The sequence below is a fragment of the Mesocricetus auratus genome, unplaced genomic scaffold (assembly GCF_017639785.1).
Source record: "Mesocricetus auratus isolate SY011 unplaced genomic scaffold, BCM_Maur_2.0 Super-Scaffold_100010, whole genome shotgun sequence".
In the NCBI taxonomy this organism is placed as follows: domain Eukaryota; kingdom Metazoa; phylum Chordata; class Mammalia; order Rodentia; family Cricetidae; genus Mesocricetus; species Mesocricetus auratus.
In genome coordinates this window covers 67,347,184-67,365,295 of record NW_024429194.1, presented here as the reverse complement: position 1 = coordinate 67,365,295, position 18,112 = coordinate 67,347,184, and the positions used below count along the sequence as shown (strand labels likewise).

The following is an 18,112-nucleotide window of genomic DNA, read 5'->3' as shown; positions in this document are numbered from 1 at the left end:
TTGCATTTTTTGGTTTGTTTTTTCTTCCATTTCTTTGAGGGATTTTCCTATATCCTCTTTCAGGGCCTCTATCATTTTCATGAAAGTGGTTTTAAGGTCATTCCCTTCTGCTTCATTTGCATTGGAATGTTGGAGTCTTGCTGGTGTGGAGTCTCTAGAATCTGGCAATGTTATATTTGTTTTTCTGTTGCTGAGTGTGTTTTTGTATTGTCTCTTTCCCATCTCTTCTTCTAGTGGGTGCAGAAAGAGCCCCTTACTGGTCTGGTGGTTAGGGGACCAGAGTTCCCTTTTGGTGGGTGCTAGCAAGTCCAATAATCTGGTAGTTCTTCTAGTTCTTGTCCTCCTTCTGGTCCCCTGGGTGGAGAAGAAGACCAGGAATCTGGGGTGCTTAGCCTCCTACCTGGTCCCCTGGACCTTTTGCTGGATCCGCTGGTTTCCTCGTTTCGTTGGTGGGAGAGAAGACCTGGAGTCTGGGGTGTTTGGATCCTGCCAGGATTCGAAGCTCTGTGCAGTTCCCAGGCGATCCCCATGCACTGGAACACAGGCCCAGATGCAGGGTCTGTTTTACCTGGTCCTGCCAGAACTGCTGGTCCCCTGGTCTCCCTGGATCTGCTAGTTTTCTGGTCTCGTTGGTGGGAAAGAAGTCCTGGAGTCTGGGGTGTTTGGATCCTGCCAGGATTGGAAGCTCTGTGCAGTTCTCAGGCAATCCCCAGGCACTGGAACACAGGCCCCTATGCCGGGCCTGTTGTACCTGGTCCGGCTGGAACAGCTGGTCCCCTGGTCTCCCTGGATCCTCTGGTTTCCTGGTCTCAAAACAGCTGGTCCCCTGGTCTCCCTGGATCCACTAGTTTCCTCCTTTGTGACTTTTAAAATCTCTATTGTGTGCATATATTACATTTTTTTATTTGTCAATGGGCATTTGGACTGATTCCACACTTGGATAATTTGAGTACACGTCTAAGCATCTCTATGGTATGTTGCTTTAGTCCTTCAGGTACACACACTCAGGAGTGGTACAAATGGATCTTATGGGAGTTCTACTTTTTGCATGTTGAGGAACCTTCACACTGCACTCCCAGTCAGTGGCAGGACTGATCATTATTGTAGATGGAAGTTTCTGTGTATTTAGAGCATTTTTAAAGCTTTTGTCAGGTTTTACATGGAAATTCTTGCCCCATGTTGGGTGTCAAAATATAAATGGAGTCCTTAATTGGTCTAAGTAATAAAAATCCAGAGTCAGATATAGAGGAAAAAGTTGAGAGATCAGAGAGAAGGAGCAAGCTATGGCCACACCTTACCTCCTTAGTGTTTCAGCAGACAAGAAAATGAGTTTCTGTTTCTCCCTACTTATATCCTGTTACCACCCAGCTACCTCACTTCCTGTCTGTCTGTACAGACCTCCAGACTTCTATGGTTAGTTAGTGGCAAGCTCCATTCTCTGACCTTCAGACAGGCTTTATTTGTACAATCAAGATGTCACCACACATTTTCATTCCCAGCATATGAGTGTTCTCTTTCCCCACGTCCTCCTGGCATTTGACTATTATTTTTTTCTTATTTGCAGCCATTCTTACTGGGTTGATTTAGGACCTCAGTGTTGTTTAATTTCTATTTCCCTGATGGCTATAGATGTTGACCGTTTTTCATGTTTATTGGCCATTTGTACATTATCTTCTGAGACTCTTAACTACCTGTGTGTTGAGTTCTTCCATCTTCCCCCCCAGTTAATTAACCCCTTATGTTTACAGTGGTTTTTTGCTTTATTTCTGTTTTGTTGGCTGCTTTCTTATTCCCATTGCATTTTTTAGCTCCATTAAACCCGAGGCAACTTGTAATTTTATCTTTATATTTAAGATCACATTTGTCTTTTTTGTTATATTCCTTTGTTTGGGTTAATTGACTTCATTTTCCTCTATTTTTCTAAAGTTTTAGAAGTTCTGATTCAAGCTGGGTTTCTTTCTGTCTGTGTGTATGTGTGTATACAGGTATGCATGCACATGTCTGCATGCATGTGTGGAGAGTACAGTGGCCAGTGCCAGGTGTATTTCTTAATTGCTATCCACCCTAAAATTTTTCTTTTATTTTTACTCTTATTCATTCTTTGAAAATTCCATCATATTTACCCCTTACTTCCCACCCCTACTCTTTCCAGGACTCCCCATCATATCTTCTTCCTAACTTCATACCCTTCTTTTATAGTTTTAATTATGTTAGACAATATATTTTGAACATTTTCCTCCTCCCCCAGCTCTTCTCCACCTCTCTACCAACCTAATTTTCTGTTCGTTCTATATAAGATAAAAAAGACCAAAACAAAACTAAACTAAACAAAAAGGCCCACTCCCCCCCAAAAGAAAAAAAAACAGGGAGTTAATTTTGTGTTCTCCAACTATTCCTAGATATGGGGCCTGTCCTGGAGTGTGATTGGCATACCCAGTGACACTCCACTGGAGAAAACAAATTTCCCCTTTGCCGATGGCTGTCAACTGCAGATAACTTCTTGGCTAGGGGTGGGCCCCTGTGTCTACTTCCTTCTCTCAGTGCTGGGACTCAGTCTGGCTTGAGCCTGTGAGATCCTATGTGTGCTGCCATTGTCTCTGTGAGTTCATGTGTGCGTCAGTCTTGCTGTGCCTGGAAGACACTGTTTTCTAGAAGTCATTTCATCATCTTTCTACCTCCTCTTCTACATAGGCTCCCGAGTCTTGAGAGGAAAGGTTCAATGAAGACATCTCAGGTAGAACTGAACGTTCCAAAGTTTTAAGAACTTTATTTTTATTTGTGTATGTGTTTAAAAATATCTCAAAGTCTTGATTACTGTGGTCTTACATTTAAGTATTGAATACAAGCAGCAAGCACTGTTAACTGCTGAGTCATCTCTCCTGCCTTGGTGGTAAATACTGAACCTGGGGTCTACGCACATGCTTTTCCAATGAGCTGCAATTCCCAGCCCATTATAAAACAGGCCTTCTCTAATTCTTATTTGCAATCTGGTTCACTGCCATCCTCTACTTAACTCACTTTAGTCTATCATCACTCTGAATTATATGTTTACTTATTCCCTTACTAGAGTATAAGCTACATAAAGGCAAGGGCCCTTTCTGGGTTGGTCGCTCTCAAACATCCTCACTTGGCCTTAGCCCTGGCAATTTGTAGGTTTGGGGGTGGGGGCATATTGATTGAATGGTTAAATAAGGTAACAATTCTGATCCAGGACAGTGGACCTGGGCAGGAGAGAAATTGGAAATTGAGCATAGTCCCCAACTGCTGATCATCTTCCCATTTCTGCTTGTCTGTGTTCCCTTCTTGGGCTTAACATACCTTTCGTCTTCTTATGATGTCTTCAATGAATATTTGACCCTGTTAGAGCTTTATCTATCTGAAGGCAAAGGCCATCGTTATTCATCTCTTTCCCACAATAGACACCAGCACGATGCTCTTGGTACACAACAGAACAGAGATGTTTTGAATGAGGGGATGATGTGAAGACTTTGCAGGTGAAGGGTACAGGTGAGGGATCTTCATGAATTGGATCCCTGGATACTTTCTCTGCTAGTCAGCCTTTTGGAGAGAGTCCCAACCTGCTTTGCAGTTTTCCAGTCTCACTGCAAAGATTCTTTGCCCAGATGAACAATATGCCTTACTTTCTAAGGTAGACAGATGACTCAATCTTTTCCCATATTTAACCATCTCAAATAAGAGCTTTAATCACACAGGTACCTGCTAGTTAGGTCCACAGAAATGACTTTGTATTTCCGAACTTTTCTCCCGGGGGAAGCCAGGTAGCAGTGCTTGAGGTAGTCGTCTGAGGAGGCCCTTGAGTCCCAGCTACTCTCTGCCCAGTCAGGGCTCCTTTTCCTCCCCACTTCTCTGAGGATAACATAGGTCTACTGGGGAGGGAAAGAAAGCGGTTTAAGGAGAGGCTCTCAGGGCCTCATTAGCAGTTGCTACCCAGACATTCCCAGAAGTTGCAAATGTGGAAATCTCCATGGGCAGATTTCCTTAGGCTCAATTAAGAGCAGCCTGAGTTTTGCTTTGATGCTAAATGAGTCTCAGTAGATTCATTATGGAGATGCCTACAGCAACTCTCTAAAGTGACAGACCCAAAGGGTTAGAAGCTGTTGGGTCTTGTTAAACAAGTGAGTGAAGGGCCAATGCCAGTAGGTAATGTTCCAAAACTAGACAAGCCAGCCACTCCAGCCCCAGTTACACAGCTGTGTAACTATATAACTCCAGAGCTATCTATTGCCTTGCCAATGACCACAGGATTGGTTCTCCAGCAGCAGCGGATGCTAGGATGGTTCTCAAGAAAATTGTTCTAAAGAGTGATGGTTATTGCCATGTGTGCTCTGTGTACACAATGTGAGTCATGCTGCAGAGGTGAGTAAGGGGGTCATGACAAGCCCTAAATAGCAGTTGTGGGCTGCCAAGATCACTCAGCTAGTAAAGGAGCCTGCTGTCGAACTTGACCATCTGAGTTTGATCCCCAAGACCCACATGGAAGAAGAGTTATCCTTTGACCTCCACACCCATACAACACTGCACACACCAACACCACACACAAAACACACAAATAAGTAAGTGTAAAATAATTTAAGTAGTAATTATACACAATTCCTGATGTAGTTTAGATTTGCAACACCAACTCTTTTCCTTTAATACCCATTATCTGTCTGCAAAATTAAAATTCAGATGGGCTACAGAGATGAACTTTAAAACATTAAAACGTGGAATGATTTACAAATGCCCTAAGGTAGAGAAACAAATTGTAAAGCTAAGTAGCCACCATAAGAGAAGATTTTTTAAAAAACAACAATGTATAATAAGAAACATACCAATGACAGAAAATACCATAAACAGGATCCGGTGATCACAAGAACAAGGAGAAAACATCCCTCTCATGCCTGACAGTAAAGGACTAATGTGTAGATGCCTCCAATACCAGAGCAAAGGTATACCTACTTCTTATTGCAGAGGGAGGGAGGGATGGAGGGAGGGATGGAGGGAGGGAGGGACGGAGGGAGGGATGGAGGGAGAAGACTGTGGGGAATCTCTGAAGGTGTCTCAGTGAGAAGATGGGAAAAGAGTGTTTTGGACATAGGGCTCGTGCTAAGTGGGAATGCAATAAGCAGGACAGTCTATGATTAGATATCTGAACTGTCATCTATGAGATTGGGAATACCACGGAGCAAAAAACTAATAGGCAAAACAGCAACAAACCCTCACATTAGCCTGGAGAGAGGGGCATTTGGTCATTTTTGTGAAATTTCCAGTGTTCCTGCCTGCCTATGCTTAGACATGCTCACAGAGTTTCTGTAATATAGTTTTGAAATGATCCAAACATTTAGTCTGTTAACATGATGGTTTGTGTGTGTGTGGGGGTGTTCTCTTTCCCTTCAAAAACATGATATCAGATCCCACATTCTAGAACTAAGAATGATTTTTCCCATCCTCTAAGTGATAGGACATCAAATGTTATCAGAACACCCATACATGAGTTACTGTCCTCAACTACTAAACTTCAGAACTCAGATTTGACCATCGCTTGAGAAGTGAGTGCTGTGGGATAGGTGATCACACTGTGTGAAGGTACATCTCTGTCCTTCCTTGCCTGCCTAAGGCACCTTCTGATTGATCTAATAAAGAGATGAACAGCCAATAGCTAGGCAGAAGAGGATAGGTGGAATTTCTGGGCAGAGATAGGAACTATAGGAAGGAATCTCAGGTGAAAGTCAGACTTACAGTGTTGAGGTAATGAGCCAAGTGACAGAACATAGATTAATAGAAACGAGCTAATTTAAGTTTTAAGAGCTAGTTGGGAACAAGCCTAAACTAAGGCCAAGATTTCGGAAGTAATGAAAAGTCTCCATGTCATTATTCAGGAGCTGGCAGTACAAAGAAAGACCTGATACACGTGAGGGTGTGGCCAGCTGCCATCCACCAGCACCTTCTTCAGAAACTGAGAACACAGGGTGCAACAGTGTCACACTCTGCCAGTGCCTGAGAGATTTAGCATTTTGCTGATAGCACCAGTACCATTCTCTTGTATCAAAGGACCTCACATGCTGCCATGAATATCAGTCTGGTAGCTTCTACACAATAGCATCTCCAAAAGTCACATACATAAAGTCTACCTCAATATTTTCACAGGAGCTTGATTATACCTAATTGAGTGATAGGGCTAATAATTTTGCAACTCCCCTGCTGGGCATTTAATGGATCTTGTCTATAGAGTATATTCCCTGTAAAATCTGTTCACATTATTCTCCGTCTCTTTAAGCTCTGTTACCTTACAGGGGATGAGGGAATCTTTTTATGGAAACTCATGAAATGATACACTGATGTCTCCTAATTTCTACTGTGCATACAGTGCTCATGTTTTTGTATTGTTCCATTACAACAACACATCAATCTTGCCTAAAGTTAGTGTTTTCCAAAACTGGCTATATAAGCCATGGAGCAATTGTATATCTAAGCACTAGTCACAAGCACACGCCAACAAATAACCATTTTTCTTTCCCATCAAATGTGAGGAGTTCCTATGAAAAAATGGCTTGGTAAAGAATCAGAGAAGGGTGTGAATAACAATTGTATGGTCCGATTTATGTCACTATAACAGAACGAATATTCAATAAAGCCTGGTGACTCTAAAGAAGAGGTTCGTTCAGCTGATAGTCCTGAGGTTAAGGGGTGGCAGCAATGCCTGCTTGGCTCAACCCTGGTATTGAGGACACTAAAGCAGTAAAACTCTGCCTGATGAAGTTTCAATTATCTTGGCCTTTTGGAGGCAACTTGACTTTTCTAGACTCTTCAGCCACAGATTTCTAAACTTGTTCCAAGAGATCTACATGTGTAGGCAAAGAGCGATGAAGGATAATCACTGCAGTATGCTTTCAGTAGTAAAAACCAAAAGCCCAAAAACTATCAAAGACAATAGCTAAATCCTAGAATATGGGGCAGTGACTTAAGTCTAAGCTTACTTAACTTTGTTATTACTAGTAAAACTGTTTAACAGTAATTATGTGTCTATGTAAGAGTACATTAGAAACCACTTATGCTATAAGGAAAATGGCATTTACAATTGTTATTCCAAGCATTTTGCTTGTTTTATTGAGTGTTTTTTGCTCCGTTTAGAACACTTGAAGGAAAAGTATTTATAAAACACTCCTAAATCTGAATGGTGTGTTATATAATGCAAGTTCAGGGAACTCTTCCTTGACATTTCAGTATTTCCATTCTCTTCTTAGTAAATATGGAATTCTTTCAAAACCAAGTAAGAACATTTTTATTACATTTTATTTTGTTTTGTTGTTTTGAGGTAGGGTCGCACTGTGTAACCCTGACTGTCCTGGAACTTGTTATGTAAACCAAACTGTCCTCAAACACACAGAAATCCACCTGCCTTCACACACACACACACACACACACACACACACACACACACACACACACACACAGAGCAAAGTTGGCTCCCTCATAAATGGTTGAACATCATGTGGGATACCAGCTCCTGGTATCTCAGAAAGAGACTGGATTTGGTGATTTTGTTTTCAACTATAAGATGCTGTGCTTGGGAGATAGCAAGAGAGTATATTTGTTATTTTTCTACTTGGTATGATTTAGATCTTTCCCCGCTCATCCAATGTGTAAGTTTTTAGCTGGACTTGGTCTTTCTCTTGGGAGAATGTTCCTGTGTGTTGGTGTTCACTACATGTGTGTGGGGAAGGACATCAGAAGCCATCTACTCTTCCAACTTGCTAATGTCAATCTTGGTCTTGGGATTTTTAGACAGTTACTCTATATTTCAGATCCTCAGTTCTCCTTATCTAGAAGAGAGTTTTAATAATACCTAGGAAACATTGTTGGTGTGATGATTATGATAAATGCTGAAACCCACTTGGAGATTTGTCAGTTCAGAGCAGGAAACATGTCTGACTTGTCAAATGCCTTATTCTCAGTCAGAACAGTGCCTATCACCACATATGGAGCTGAATAGATCAGCAAATAGATAAACACAGAGCCCTTAGAGATGAAAACATTACCTCTCAAAAGCCAGGCTACCACACTAGCCATGAAAGAAATGTAAATTAAAACTACATGGGGATTCTGCTTCACTCCAGTCAGAATAGCAGTCATTAAAGAAACACATAATTAGAAATGCTGGCAAAGATATGGACAAAATGACAAACCCAAAAACCTACATATGCTGCTGACAGATGCTGTGGAAATTAGTTCTGAGATCTGTCAAAAATTAAAATAAACTGCTACATGAATCAACTATACAAAGATATACATTGGTGAAAATTCACAATAGCTAAGATCTGGAACCAAACTAAATGTCCATCAAAATGGTTAAGAAAAATGTGGTATTTATACACAATGAAATGTTTTCAACCACAGAGAAGACAAGCCTATTTTATTTGCAGGAAACTGTATGTAACTGGAAAAGATCATAATGAGAAAATTGTATCTGTCTCAAAAAGACAAATATCAAGTGTTATGAGATATTTTTACATGTGTGAAGATATGTCACTGTGATTGATTGGTTTAATATTAAAAGCAAAAGTCAATAGCTAGACAGGGAGAATAGGTGGGACTTCTGGACAAAGAGAGGAACTGGAGATAAACCTAGACATGCAGAGGAGACACTAGGAGACACAGAATAAGTTGGAGGTACAGAATGAAAGCAAGGTAAAAAGCCATATTATAGAACATAGATTTTAAAAATAAGGGCTAAATTAAGATATAATAACTAGTTAGGAACAAGCCTGGGCTATAGGTCAAGCCATGTCATTATTTTGTGGTGACATTTTGTTTGTTCTTTAACAAGTAAAGCTTGTCTGGAGATGAGAGTGCAGAGCTAACCACTGGTTACCCATAGAGGCCAGGCAGTGGTGGCATACATCTTTAATCCCAACACTCAGGAGGCAGAGGAAGGTGGGTCTCTGTGAGTTCAAGGTCACTCTGGGCTACACGAGATTGATCCAGTCTAAAAGAGAAACAGAGCTAGGTGGTTGGTGGTTCACACCTTTAGTCCCAGTACTTGGGAATCACACACCTTTAATCCCAGCACTAGGGAGGTAGAGACAGGAGTGATATGGCTGGATGGAGAGAGGAATACAAGGTGGGAGGAGACAAGAGCTCATTGTATTCAGTCTGAGGATTCATAGGGACAGGATTGCTCCTTTGGTCTGAGGATTCAGTGGGGATAAGAACTAGCAACTGGCTGCTCTGCTTATCTGATCTTCAGGCAAGCTTTATTTGTTAAAGCACAAATAAAACATCACCACATTATTTGGGAGCTGGCTGGTGGGATGCCCCGATCCGCAGGACATTCACCGTGGGGGCTGGAGGGTAGCTAGGGGAATAATGAGGACAGAAGACACGAAGAATGGACGCCAAGACAGGAGTCTGATCAAGGCGACAACTTTATTTCATCCCAAAGGGATTTATATAGGGGAAGGGAGGAGGGGAAGGAATGGGGGCATGCTGCAGCTGCAATGAGCCTGGTGGAGCAGAGGTCAATGGGATGGGAAACCCTCTGTGCTGCCTGGAAACCTAATTTGCAGGGGAAAAGGTTGGGGGTAGAACTTCCTGTGTTGCTAGGTAACTTGACCATAGGTCCTTACTTTATCTGTCTCAGTCTTCCCTATGTCCTTGCCTAACTCCTGGTGGAATTGGGGGCTTTCTGTTGAGCTAATCTTTAACTGCTAATTAAGCTGCAGACCTGTTTCTGTAATTTAGCAGAGGTAGCAGGGTGGTCCAGAGTCACGTACTCTCTATGAGGGTTGAGTCACGTCTTTAATTATGAGTGCGTGAGGCAGCCATATCTGGTTGATGGCCGGAGGCCCCTGACATATCCCCCTTTTCTGGCTAAACAGAAATTAGGTGCAGCCGGAGTATAAGTTACCCCCAAACCGCAAGGATGACAGAGCCTGTCTTAGGATCCATCTGAGAGGCTTTTACCTTACCCGATTTTGGATTGCTTTGCCTGACTTAGGTGGTGAAAGCATCAGAAGGGAGCCCGTCATTGGTCAGCCATCATTGGGGGTGGTTATTTTTGTGGGTGAAGGAGCCTTCCAAGGTCCCTGGCTGGGGCTACATGGGGCCCATGAGCAGATTATGTGCCCCGGGGGAGTTTGTCTCCTTTTTGCTATGTGGAGACTGGGAACATCAGGCTAAGTTCGCCTTCCTCCTTGACATCACTTTCATCAGCTTTCTGTTAAAGACCACTCTCCTTCATGGCCAGCCTCTGATAATGGATCTGGATAGGCCTTGCAGGAAGATTATCTACTTGCTGTTTAATAAGGTCCAAGTCAGGCACCTAAGGGCCCATGAGCCAAAAGAAATAAGCAATATAACGCCTAAGAGAGGGCCCAAGATGTTGGGCAATAAGGATAGGCAGGGAGAAGTGGAAAACCAATTGTTATACCAACTCCCCTGTTGCTTCCTCTCTCTTTTTTCTTTTTTCTAGGTCCTCTCTGACTTTTTTCATACTGTCCTTAACTCTTCCTTTCTTACTGACATAAAAGCAACACTCTTCCCTAAGGGCAGCACAGAGGCCTCCTTGTTGCAGGAACAGGAGGTCTAACCCTCTCCAGTTTTGTGGGACAACCTCAGCCCAAGAGTCGATGGAATCTGCAAGGTCATCTGTTCCTTTTTGGAGCTGCAAGATGTCTGCGTCGATGGTCGAGCGCAGTTCAGAGTACCTATTGTTTGAGAGGACAAGGGAGGTAATGCCTGTCCTGGCTCCGGCAGCACCGAGGCTGAGAAGGAGAGAGATGGTGAGGGCAGTAATTGACTCCATACAGAATCTGTGAAGTGAGGAGCCATCTCTCTCTTCCCATAAAGGAAGGAATTCATTGGGAGGGTAATAGAGCAAGCAGGGTAAAAGTGTGATCAGAATGCAAAATTCACTATTATTATTTGCAAATGCGGCTGTAGCCAGGCAGGGGGTGAGACCATGAGTACACGCCCACCAAGAGTCATTGGAGGGAATGATGTAGGCATGAGTTGGATCAGGCTTAACAGTCGTATTGCAAAGATGTCTATGTTGAGGAGGGGGTGCAGAGGTAGAGATGCACAGCCCAAGACTGGATACCTGGGTGACAGAGACTCCATGAGTGGAGTCTGTGCCATCTGCAATGCCAACCCCCAAAATGGCTATCCTCTCATAGAAGGGGGACTGGGGGTGATAGCATAGCCAGCAATCCTCTATAAGTTCAGGGGAGGTTTCTTTAAGTGTAAGGAAGATTTGATCTATGAGATTAAGCACAATGTTTCGAGTCTGGGGTTAGGTCCAACGGGTTGGGAGTGCTGCTAATTAACCGGCTCCCTGATATGCTTGATAGTGAAAAGGACACCTGGGTCATGTCCGCCTTTGTACAGCCTGAGACCCCAGGTAAATCCGGCCTCCCAGTTTAAGATCTTTTTTCCAGGTTCCGTGAAGGAGATCCGTGGCAGGTGGCACCATCCAAAGCAATCAGAAGGGGCAGTATAATTAGCATTGACCACAATAAAATCCCAGGAGGAGGATGGTTCCAATGTCCAGTGCCAGTGGTCTCACATCCCCATGTCTGACAAAAGAAGTTGTCCCTGTCCCCACAGCCTCCTCTATGGGTGTTGTGGAACCCTGGGCATATGTAAAATGTGAGCTGCTTAAGCCTTTGGTGGAATATGGTATTACAGCACCTGCCCTGACCCAAGGGGTCCTTATTAATCTTGGTGTGTGTGGGGGTGGGAGGACAGTTCTGGGGCCGTGTTAAGATTTCTCCAGGCCTCGATATCCCATCTACCCAGGGCAAGCTTGCAGAGGTCGGGATACAGGTCGGGCCATCAGGAGTTGTCTGCTGAAGGAGGTGTGGGACCAGCTCCAGACTACATCACCACGTGCATTGAGGACCATCCATGTCTGGTTAGAGGGTTGGTGTGGGTTGTTACGGTGAGGACCCAGACCGCTGGCGATTGGTGTCAGAAGAGCAAGGTTCTCAGAATTTTTAGCAGCATCTGCAAGACAAGAAGGGGGGAGGTGGTGTCTCAGCGGGAGGTTGGTGTTCCCCTCTGGACAAGGGTGGGTTAACAATTTTTAAAAGTTGTTCAGGAAGCCATCTGGGTTCAGAGGTTTCTGAGTCATAGATGCAGGCGGAGCCTCTGCCCTAAATGAGAACAGGGTCTGGACCCTTCCAATTATTGGTTAGGGGGTCTTTCCTACAGACTTGAACATAAGAGTCCTGTGATGGGGGCGGGGGGAAGGGGAGGGTGAGTGTGCCAATGGTGATCCACTGCTGTCCTTCCCCTTGATCGAGGGTAAGGAAGTTGAGCACAAACAGGGCATGATTAAGCCTGTTTCGGGGAGTGGGGGCCATGTGGGCCTCCGTGGATGTCTGGAGCCTTTGGAGTAGGGACTTGAGCGTTTGACGAGCCCATTCCACGATTCCTTGCCCTTGAGGGTTGTAAGGAATGCCAGTAACATGTTTTACTTGAAGAAGGCTACAAAACCTTTGTATATCCTGGTCCATCGTCTGTTTTTATAGTCTTGGGGATGCCCATGACAGAGATGCAATGCAGAACGTGAGTAATCACATCCCGAGAAGCCTCTCCTGTAAGGGGTGAGGTACAAAGGAACCCACTAAAGGTATCCACAGTGACATGGATGTACTTGAGCTTACCAAAGGCAGGGAAATGGGTGATATCCATCTGCCACCGGCCATGGGGGACCAGTCCTCGTGGATTGACCCCCAGATGTGGGACTGATGCCATCTTGGCGCAAGCATCACATACTTTAACTATTTCTCTAGCTTGATCCCTGGTTATCTTAAACATCTGACACAGGGTAGAAGCATTCAAATGATGGAGCACATGAGCCTGCTGGGCTTGTGTACGCTGAGAGGGCAGGAGGGTGCGGTGAGCTTAGTGGCTGCATCAAAGCCACTAAGTGGGTTACTTCCTGGGAGTGACCCAGGAAGTCCTGTGTGGGCTCCTAGGTGCCCAACATAGAATGGGGAGTTCCTCTGTCTAATGAGAGTCTGTATCTGGGAAAGTAGCTGAAAGGCTATGGAGCTGGGTCTAATATAGGGAACTGTTCCTAGGAGGGGAATGGAATGAGCCACATATGCGCTATCTGCATATAAGTTGAATGGGGTGGATGGTAAAAGATTAAACACTTGAAGGACTGAGTTCAATTCCACCAACTGAGCAGAGGTGTAGGAGGTGGCTGCGGAGGTACCTTTGTCGTTAATAACATACCCAGCAGTACCATTTTGAGAGCCATCAGTGAATACGGCGAGTCCTTTAAGTGGTCTGGTGGCTGTTGCCCTGGGGAAGATAAAGGCGTGTAGCCGGGCAAATTGAATGAGGGGGTCATCTGGATAGTGATTAGCAATTTTTCCCCGAGAAGGCAGCACATGTAATGGACCAATCATCATCTGTTTGGGACAGCCAAGTGACCTGATCAGCTGTATAGGGGACAATGAGAGTATGGGGTCCTTACCAAAATACTGCCGGACCAGCCTTCGGCCCTTTATAGTCAGGCTTGCTATTAGGGAATAATAGGTAGCAAGAACTTTGGAGGGCTTGGAGCGAAGGGGGACCCAAAGGAGTGGGTGGCCAGAATGAGGCTGCTGTTCCTGTTGCCTCTGCCAGAAGACTCCTAAGGGGGTGGGGGAGGTTTTGCCAACAATGAAATGGAGAGGAAGCCGAGGGTCATGCTGAAAGGAAGGCTGAGAAGAAATAGCCCGCTGGATTGCAGCCAGGGCCTGTCTGGTGGGTTCCGTTAGAATGTGGGGCAAAAGAGGGCGTGAGTCACTATTTAACAGGTCATGTAGGGGCTCTAAGAGAGGTGAAACTCAATTTTTGGTGTAAAAACCTGCCCACCCCAGAGTTCAAACCCGAGATAGGAGTAGGGAGGGTGGGTCTGCACCTTTTCAGGGGCAATCTTGAGTCCCGCCTGAGTTAAGGCTTGTTGGAGATGGGACAAGCAGTCAAAAGCCTCCGCTTCCATGGGGGCAGCCAGTTATCTATCATCCACGTAATGGAGTATATAAGCCTGGGGCCAGGCTTGGCGGGTAGGGGCCCAAATGTGCCAGTTGGTATGGCTTTGACACCCTCCTCTGGTGTTAATACTGTGTAGGCAGAGGAGCAGAGGCCCACTCCTGGGCTGCCAGTAGTGGCCCACCAGAGTTGGGAAACAGAGGGACATACTGGGAGGTGTGGCTTTGTTGGAGTAGGTAGGGCTTTGAGGTCTCATATGCTCAAGTCCTGCCCAGTGTCTCAGTTTACTTCCTGTTGCCTGCAGGATCAAATGTAGCTCCTTCTTCACTCTCAGCCCCTCTCCAGCACCGTGTCTTCCTGCACACCACCATGCCCCACCATGATGATAAGGGACTGAACCTCTGAAACCATAAGCCACCCAATTAAATGTTTTCCTTTATAAGAGTTGCCATGGTCATGATCAGTTCACAGCACTATAAACCCTAAGATAATCACTAATTGAGAAAATGCCTTACAGCTGGGTCTCATGGGAGGCATTTCCTCAGCTGGGGCTCCTTCCTTTCTGATGAATCCAGTTTGTGTCAAGTTGACATAAAACCAGCCAGTAGAGTAGCACACATAAACAGAAAATCTTAGGGGGCATTTCATCATAGTGAAGCTTCCAGTTTGGTTTTCAGGCTCTGGTTTACCTTAAGGTGTTGGACCACATCACCTATGTTAGAGTAGCGGTCTGGGTTTAATATGTACCTATGTCTCCTGACAAAAATCCAAGGTTTTTCTTTCCTAAAACTTATTACCTGCAAAATTAAGCACAAAAAGGCATTGCAGAAATAATTGCAGTTGTGGTTATGAAGAAATGAAAGATCAAAGAACTTCATTTTTGGGGGGAAAAAAGGAATTTTAGCAAGAACTTGAAAAGCAAAGTTTGTCTAGGCAGGGAAAGAAGCAGAGAGTGTGTAGGCAATCCAAGTAAGTATTTTCTGGGGATTTGAAACCTGGCTAGTTCTGGCCCATGCTCTACTGGAAGGAGGCCTCTGACCTTCCCAGCGTGAGAATCAGAGTAGCAGAGAGACCACAGTAGCACCTGATTTTCCTGCTCTGGCGCACCTTCCACTGCCCTCGGAACCATCAGACCTAAGTGCAGACGTGGATGTGTGGGGGGGGAGGTTCTGGGTCCATGTTTCTTGGAGCCCCTCCCTTACTTTTTACAGGCATCATTTTGTTGCTTGGTGTGGTTTGGGGGCAGCCCTTCCTTTCTTACGTGGGTGCCAGCCCCAGAAAGGTAATGGGACTCTAGCAGGAACGGGCTCAGAACAAACCCCCAGAGGTGAGAGAAGCACAGATGTTGAAGAATCGGGGTGGCACAGAGGTCAAAGGAGATGACTCTGTGAGGGTGGGCTGCGTCTGCCCTCCCACCAGGCCCGAGCGTGGGGGGCGGGGCGGGGCGGGGCGGGGCCCCCCCCTTTGTGACGTGAGCACCCCAGAGCCTCACACTTGGTGAGGCCTGAGGCCAGACCAGAGCAGGTGGCCCCAGGACGGGGAAGCGGGCCCATGTCTGAGGTGGCCCAGCCCAGTGGGGAATCCCAAGGCACAGAAGTTACGATCCAGATCCAGCAGCCAACAGAGAGAGCTCTGAGGTCACAGGCCAGGCGGGGCCCGCGCTCGGTGCTCAGAGTGTCCCAGCTGCTGCTCAGGGCCATCGCGGGCCACCGGGGCCTGACTCTAGCAGTACTCAAGAAGGAGCTGGGAAACGCTGGCTACGAAGTGCGCCGAAAGATCAACCGTCAAGCTGGGGAATCCACCAGGTCCGAGAAAGGCACACTCTTGCGGGTCAGTGGCAGCGATGCCGCGGGTTACTTCAGGGTCTGTAAGGTTCCAAAGTCAAGGAGAAAGGTGGGACGGTCCCGGCAGGCGCTGAGCCGCCATTCTTCAAAGAAGACCCTGCTCCGATCCCCCAGACCCAGCAGGCCCCGTTCACGTCGCAAGGCAGCCAAGAAGGCCAGAGAAGTCTGGAGACGCAAGGCTAGGGCTTTGAAGGCAAAGTCCAGGAGGACCAGATCAAGGGCAGAGTCAAAAGCCAGGTCAAGCACCAGACCAAGGACCAGGTCTAGAGCCACAGACGAGGTGTGCACCAGGGCCAAGGAACAGGCTTGTGCCAGGGCCAGGGAACAGGATCGTGTCAGAACGAGGGCACAGGCATGTGTCAAAGGCAAGGAGCAGGAGTGTGCCAAGGCCAGGGAACAGGCACGTACGGGAGCCAGGGAACAGGCACGTACGGGAGCCAGGGTTAGGGCAATGGATAACAGCAAAGTACGGCCGTCAAGGGAAGACACCACGCCTCGATCTAAAGATGAGAGGAGGCCAAGTTCGAAATCTAGTGACGAGAAGAGGCAGGAACCCGAGAGGCTGGTCAAACGAACCACCCAGAAGCCAGCTGTGACCAAAGCTGACAGCGCTTCCAGCGGACAGGGAAAGGCACGCACCAAGTCTAACAAATGTGAAGGTCCTGGGTGCACAGGGAATCCCTAACGCTAGAGCCCTTTGTCTGGGCACTGTTTCCTTTCCAGACAGGCTCCAAGGAGAGCAGTTCTCTTTCATTGAAGCTATTTACAAGACCTCCCTGTGTCTGTGTTTCCTCTTGCTCGCCACTGGAAGGGCAAAGTGTGGGTGTTGAGGTGAGACAGATAGTGGGGGCTTGGAAGGGAGCAGAATTGAGACTTTGCTATTCCCACGGGACCTTTCGTAAAGAAAGCAAACAGAAAGAGGGAAACCACCAAGGTTACACAAGAACGCCCACCAGGGATGCTATCAAATCCTCAGTGCGTCGAGAGGAGGGCAAGAGAAGAACAACCTTTGATTGTCCTACTAATTCAGACATGACCTTAAAATTAATTTGGGGGTAAAATTTCATTACAGTGAATTTGTAGCTTTTATCCTGAATTACAGTATTTTGGTTGAAAAACATAAAATCTTGGATGGGAATAGTAAGTTAGATGAGGTTGTGGGTGAAAGCATCTTCACGGGAGTGGCACAGCGTGGGTGTTCAGGGACAAGTGTTCAGTGTCTATAAGTAGTTCCTGATGGGCCACTGATGGACTGGATGGGGACTTAGGGAAACCAGGGTTCCAGTCAGTTCTGCTCTTGTGACCTTAAGCCATTCCGTTTGCCTAAGCATCTGTGGTCTTGACTGTTTCTCTGTAAAATAGTGGGATTGTCACCCAATGTCAGTAAAAGCAGAACTAAACATCATAGTGTGGACTTAGCTTTAAGAAAATTCAGCAAAAGGGATTGACAGCTGGGAAAGCATTAACTCTCAGAGGGGAAACTACTAATATTGGTGTGCTTATGAGAAATGTAGGCAAGAAGGCAGCCGGGAAAGGACATTTCACTTGTGCATTTTCCAAGAACAAGTCTACACTGGGTACAATGTATCACATAGTGAGCAATTGTTTAGTTCTGGATGCAAGGGTGAGGGTAGCAGGAGTTGTTCTTATGCCACAGGCTGTGACTCTTAACTTCCTAGATAAGTTATTAGGGTGGACACAGACTGTCTGCTTCCAAGAAAAGCCAAATAAGTGGGAGAATGGATGATTCTGGGGATTTTTTTTTATTCTTGAGAAGAGGTCATAGCAAGGGAGCTGGAGAGATGGCCCAGAGGTTAAGAGCACTGGCTGCACTTCCAGAGGTCCTGAATTCAATTCCCAGCAACCACATGGTGGCTCAAAAACATCCATAATTAGATCTGGTGCCCTCTTCTGGTGTGCAGGCATCCATGCAGGCAGAACACTGTACACATAATAAATCTTAAAAAAAAAATAAGAGGCCATAGTGGACTTGGGAGCTTTTCCAAGATGTATACCTGACCATGTTTTCCCCAAGAGAAACATTATCTTCCACAAGAGATGCATTTCAAACAATGTGTATTTGTGATGTGTAGTAAAGCTTGCTACTGTTCACTTTCTTTCATGCACAGGAATAACCATTTAAACCCCTCTGAAGCCAATCAGAAAAAGCACTGGCAGTATGTCTTGTGCGGATGTGACCTGATGTGAAATCCCCCACACTCTGCAGTTCTGTGCAGTAGCAAATAGGAAATCCAAACCCTGAAACTGTCTTGACAAAAAAT

General features: G+C 45.7%; 2 protein-coding genes across 2 annotated transcripts in view; one reads left to right on the top strand and one right to left on the bottom strand.

Moving 5' to 3' along the window:
• Positions 1-12,756, bottom strand: part of LOC106020872 (olfactory receptor 10AD1) — a 45,522-nt gene extending 32,766 nt beyond the window's left edge. The window contains exons 1-3 of the mRNA XM_013111107.2: positions 12,666-12,756; positions 11,822-12,003; positions 3,718-3,884 (exon numbers count right to left, since the gene is read on the bottom strand). Of these exons, the coding sequence (XP_012966561.2) occupies positions 3,718-3,884; positions 11,822-12,003; positions 12,666-12,756 (440 nt within the window). The remainder of the gene's footprint in view (positions 1-3,717; positions 3,885-11,821; positions 12,004-12,665) is intronic.
• A 2,717-nt stretch (positions 12,757-15,473) lies between these two features.
• On the top strand, positions 15,474-16,601 carry LOC101831913 (testis-specific H1 histone). Its single transcript, XM_040752796.1, has one exon. The coding sequence runs from the start codon at positions 15,538-15,540 to the stop codon at positions 16,513-16,515; it is 978 nt and encodes a 325-aa protein (XP_040608730.1). The 5' UTR covers positions 15,474-15,537; the 3' UTR covers positions 16,516-16,601.
• The last annotated feature ends 1,511 nt before the right edge of the window (positions 16,602-18,112 follow it).

What these genes read in the sequence shown, in the direction of transcription:
- LOC101831913 (XM_040752796.1), top strand. Translation starts at nt 15,538, where the DNA reads ATGTCTGAGGTGGCCCAGCCCAGTGGGGAATCCCAAGGCACAGAAGTT.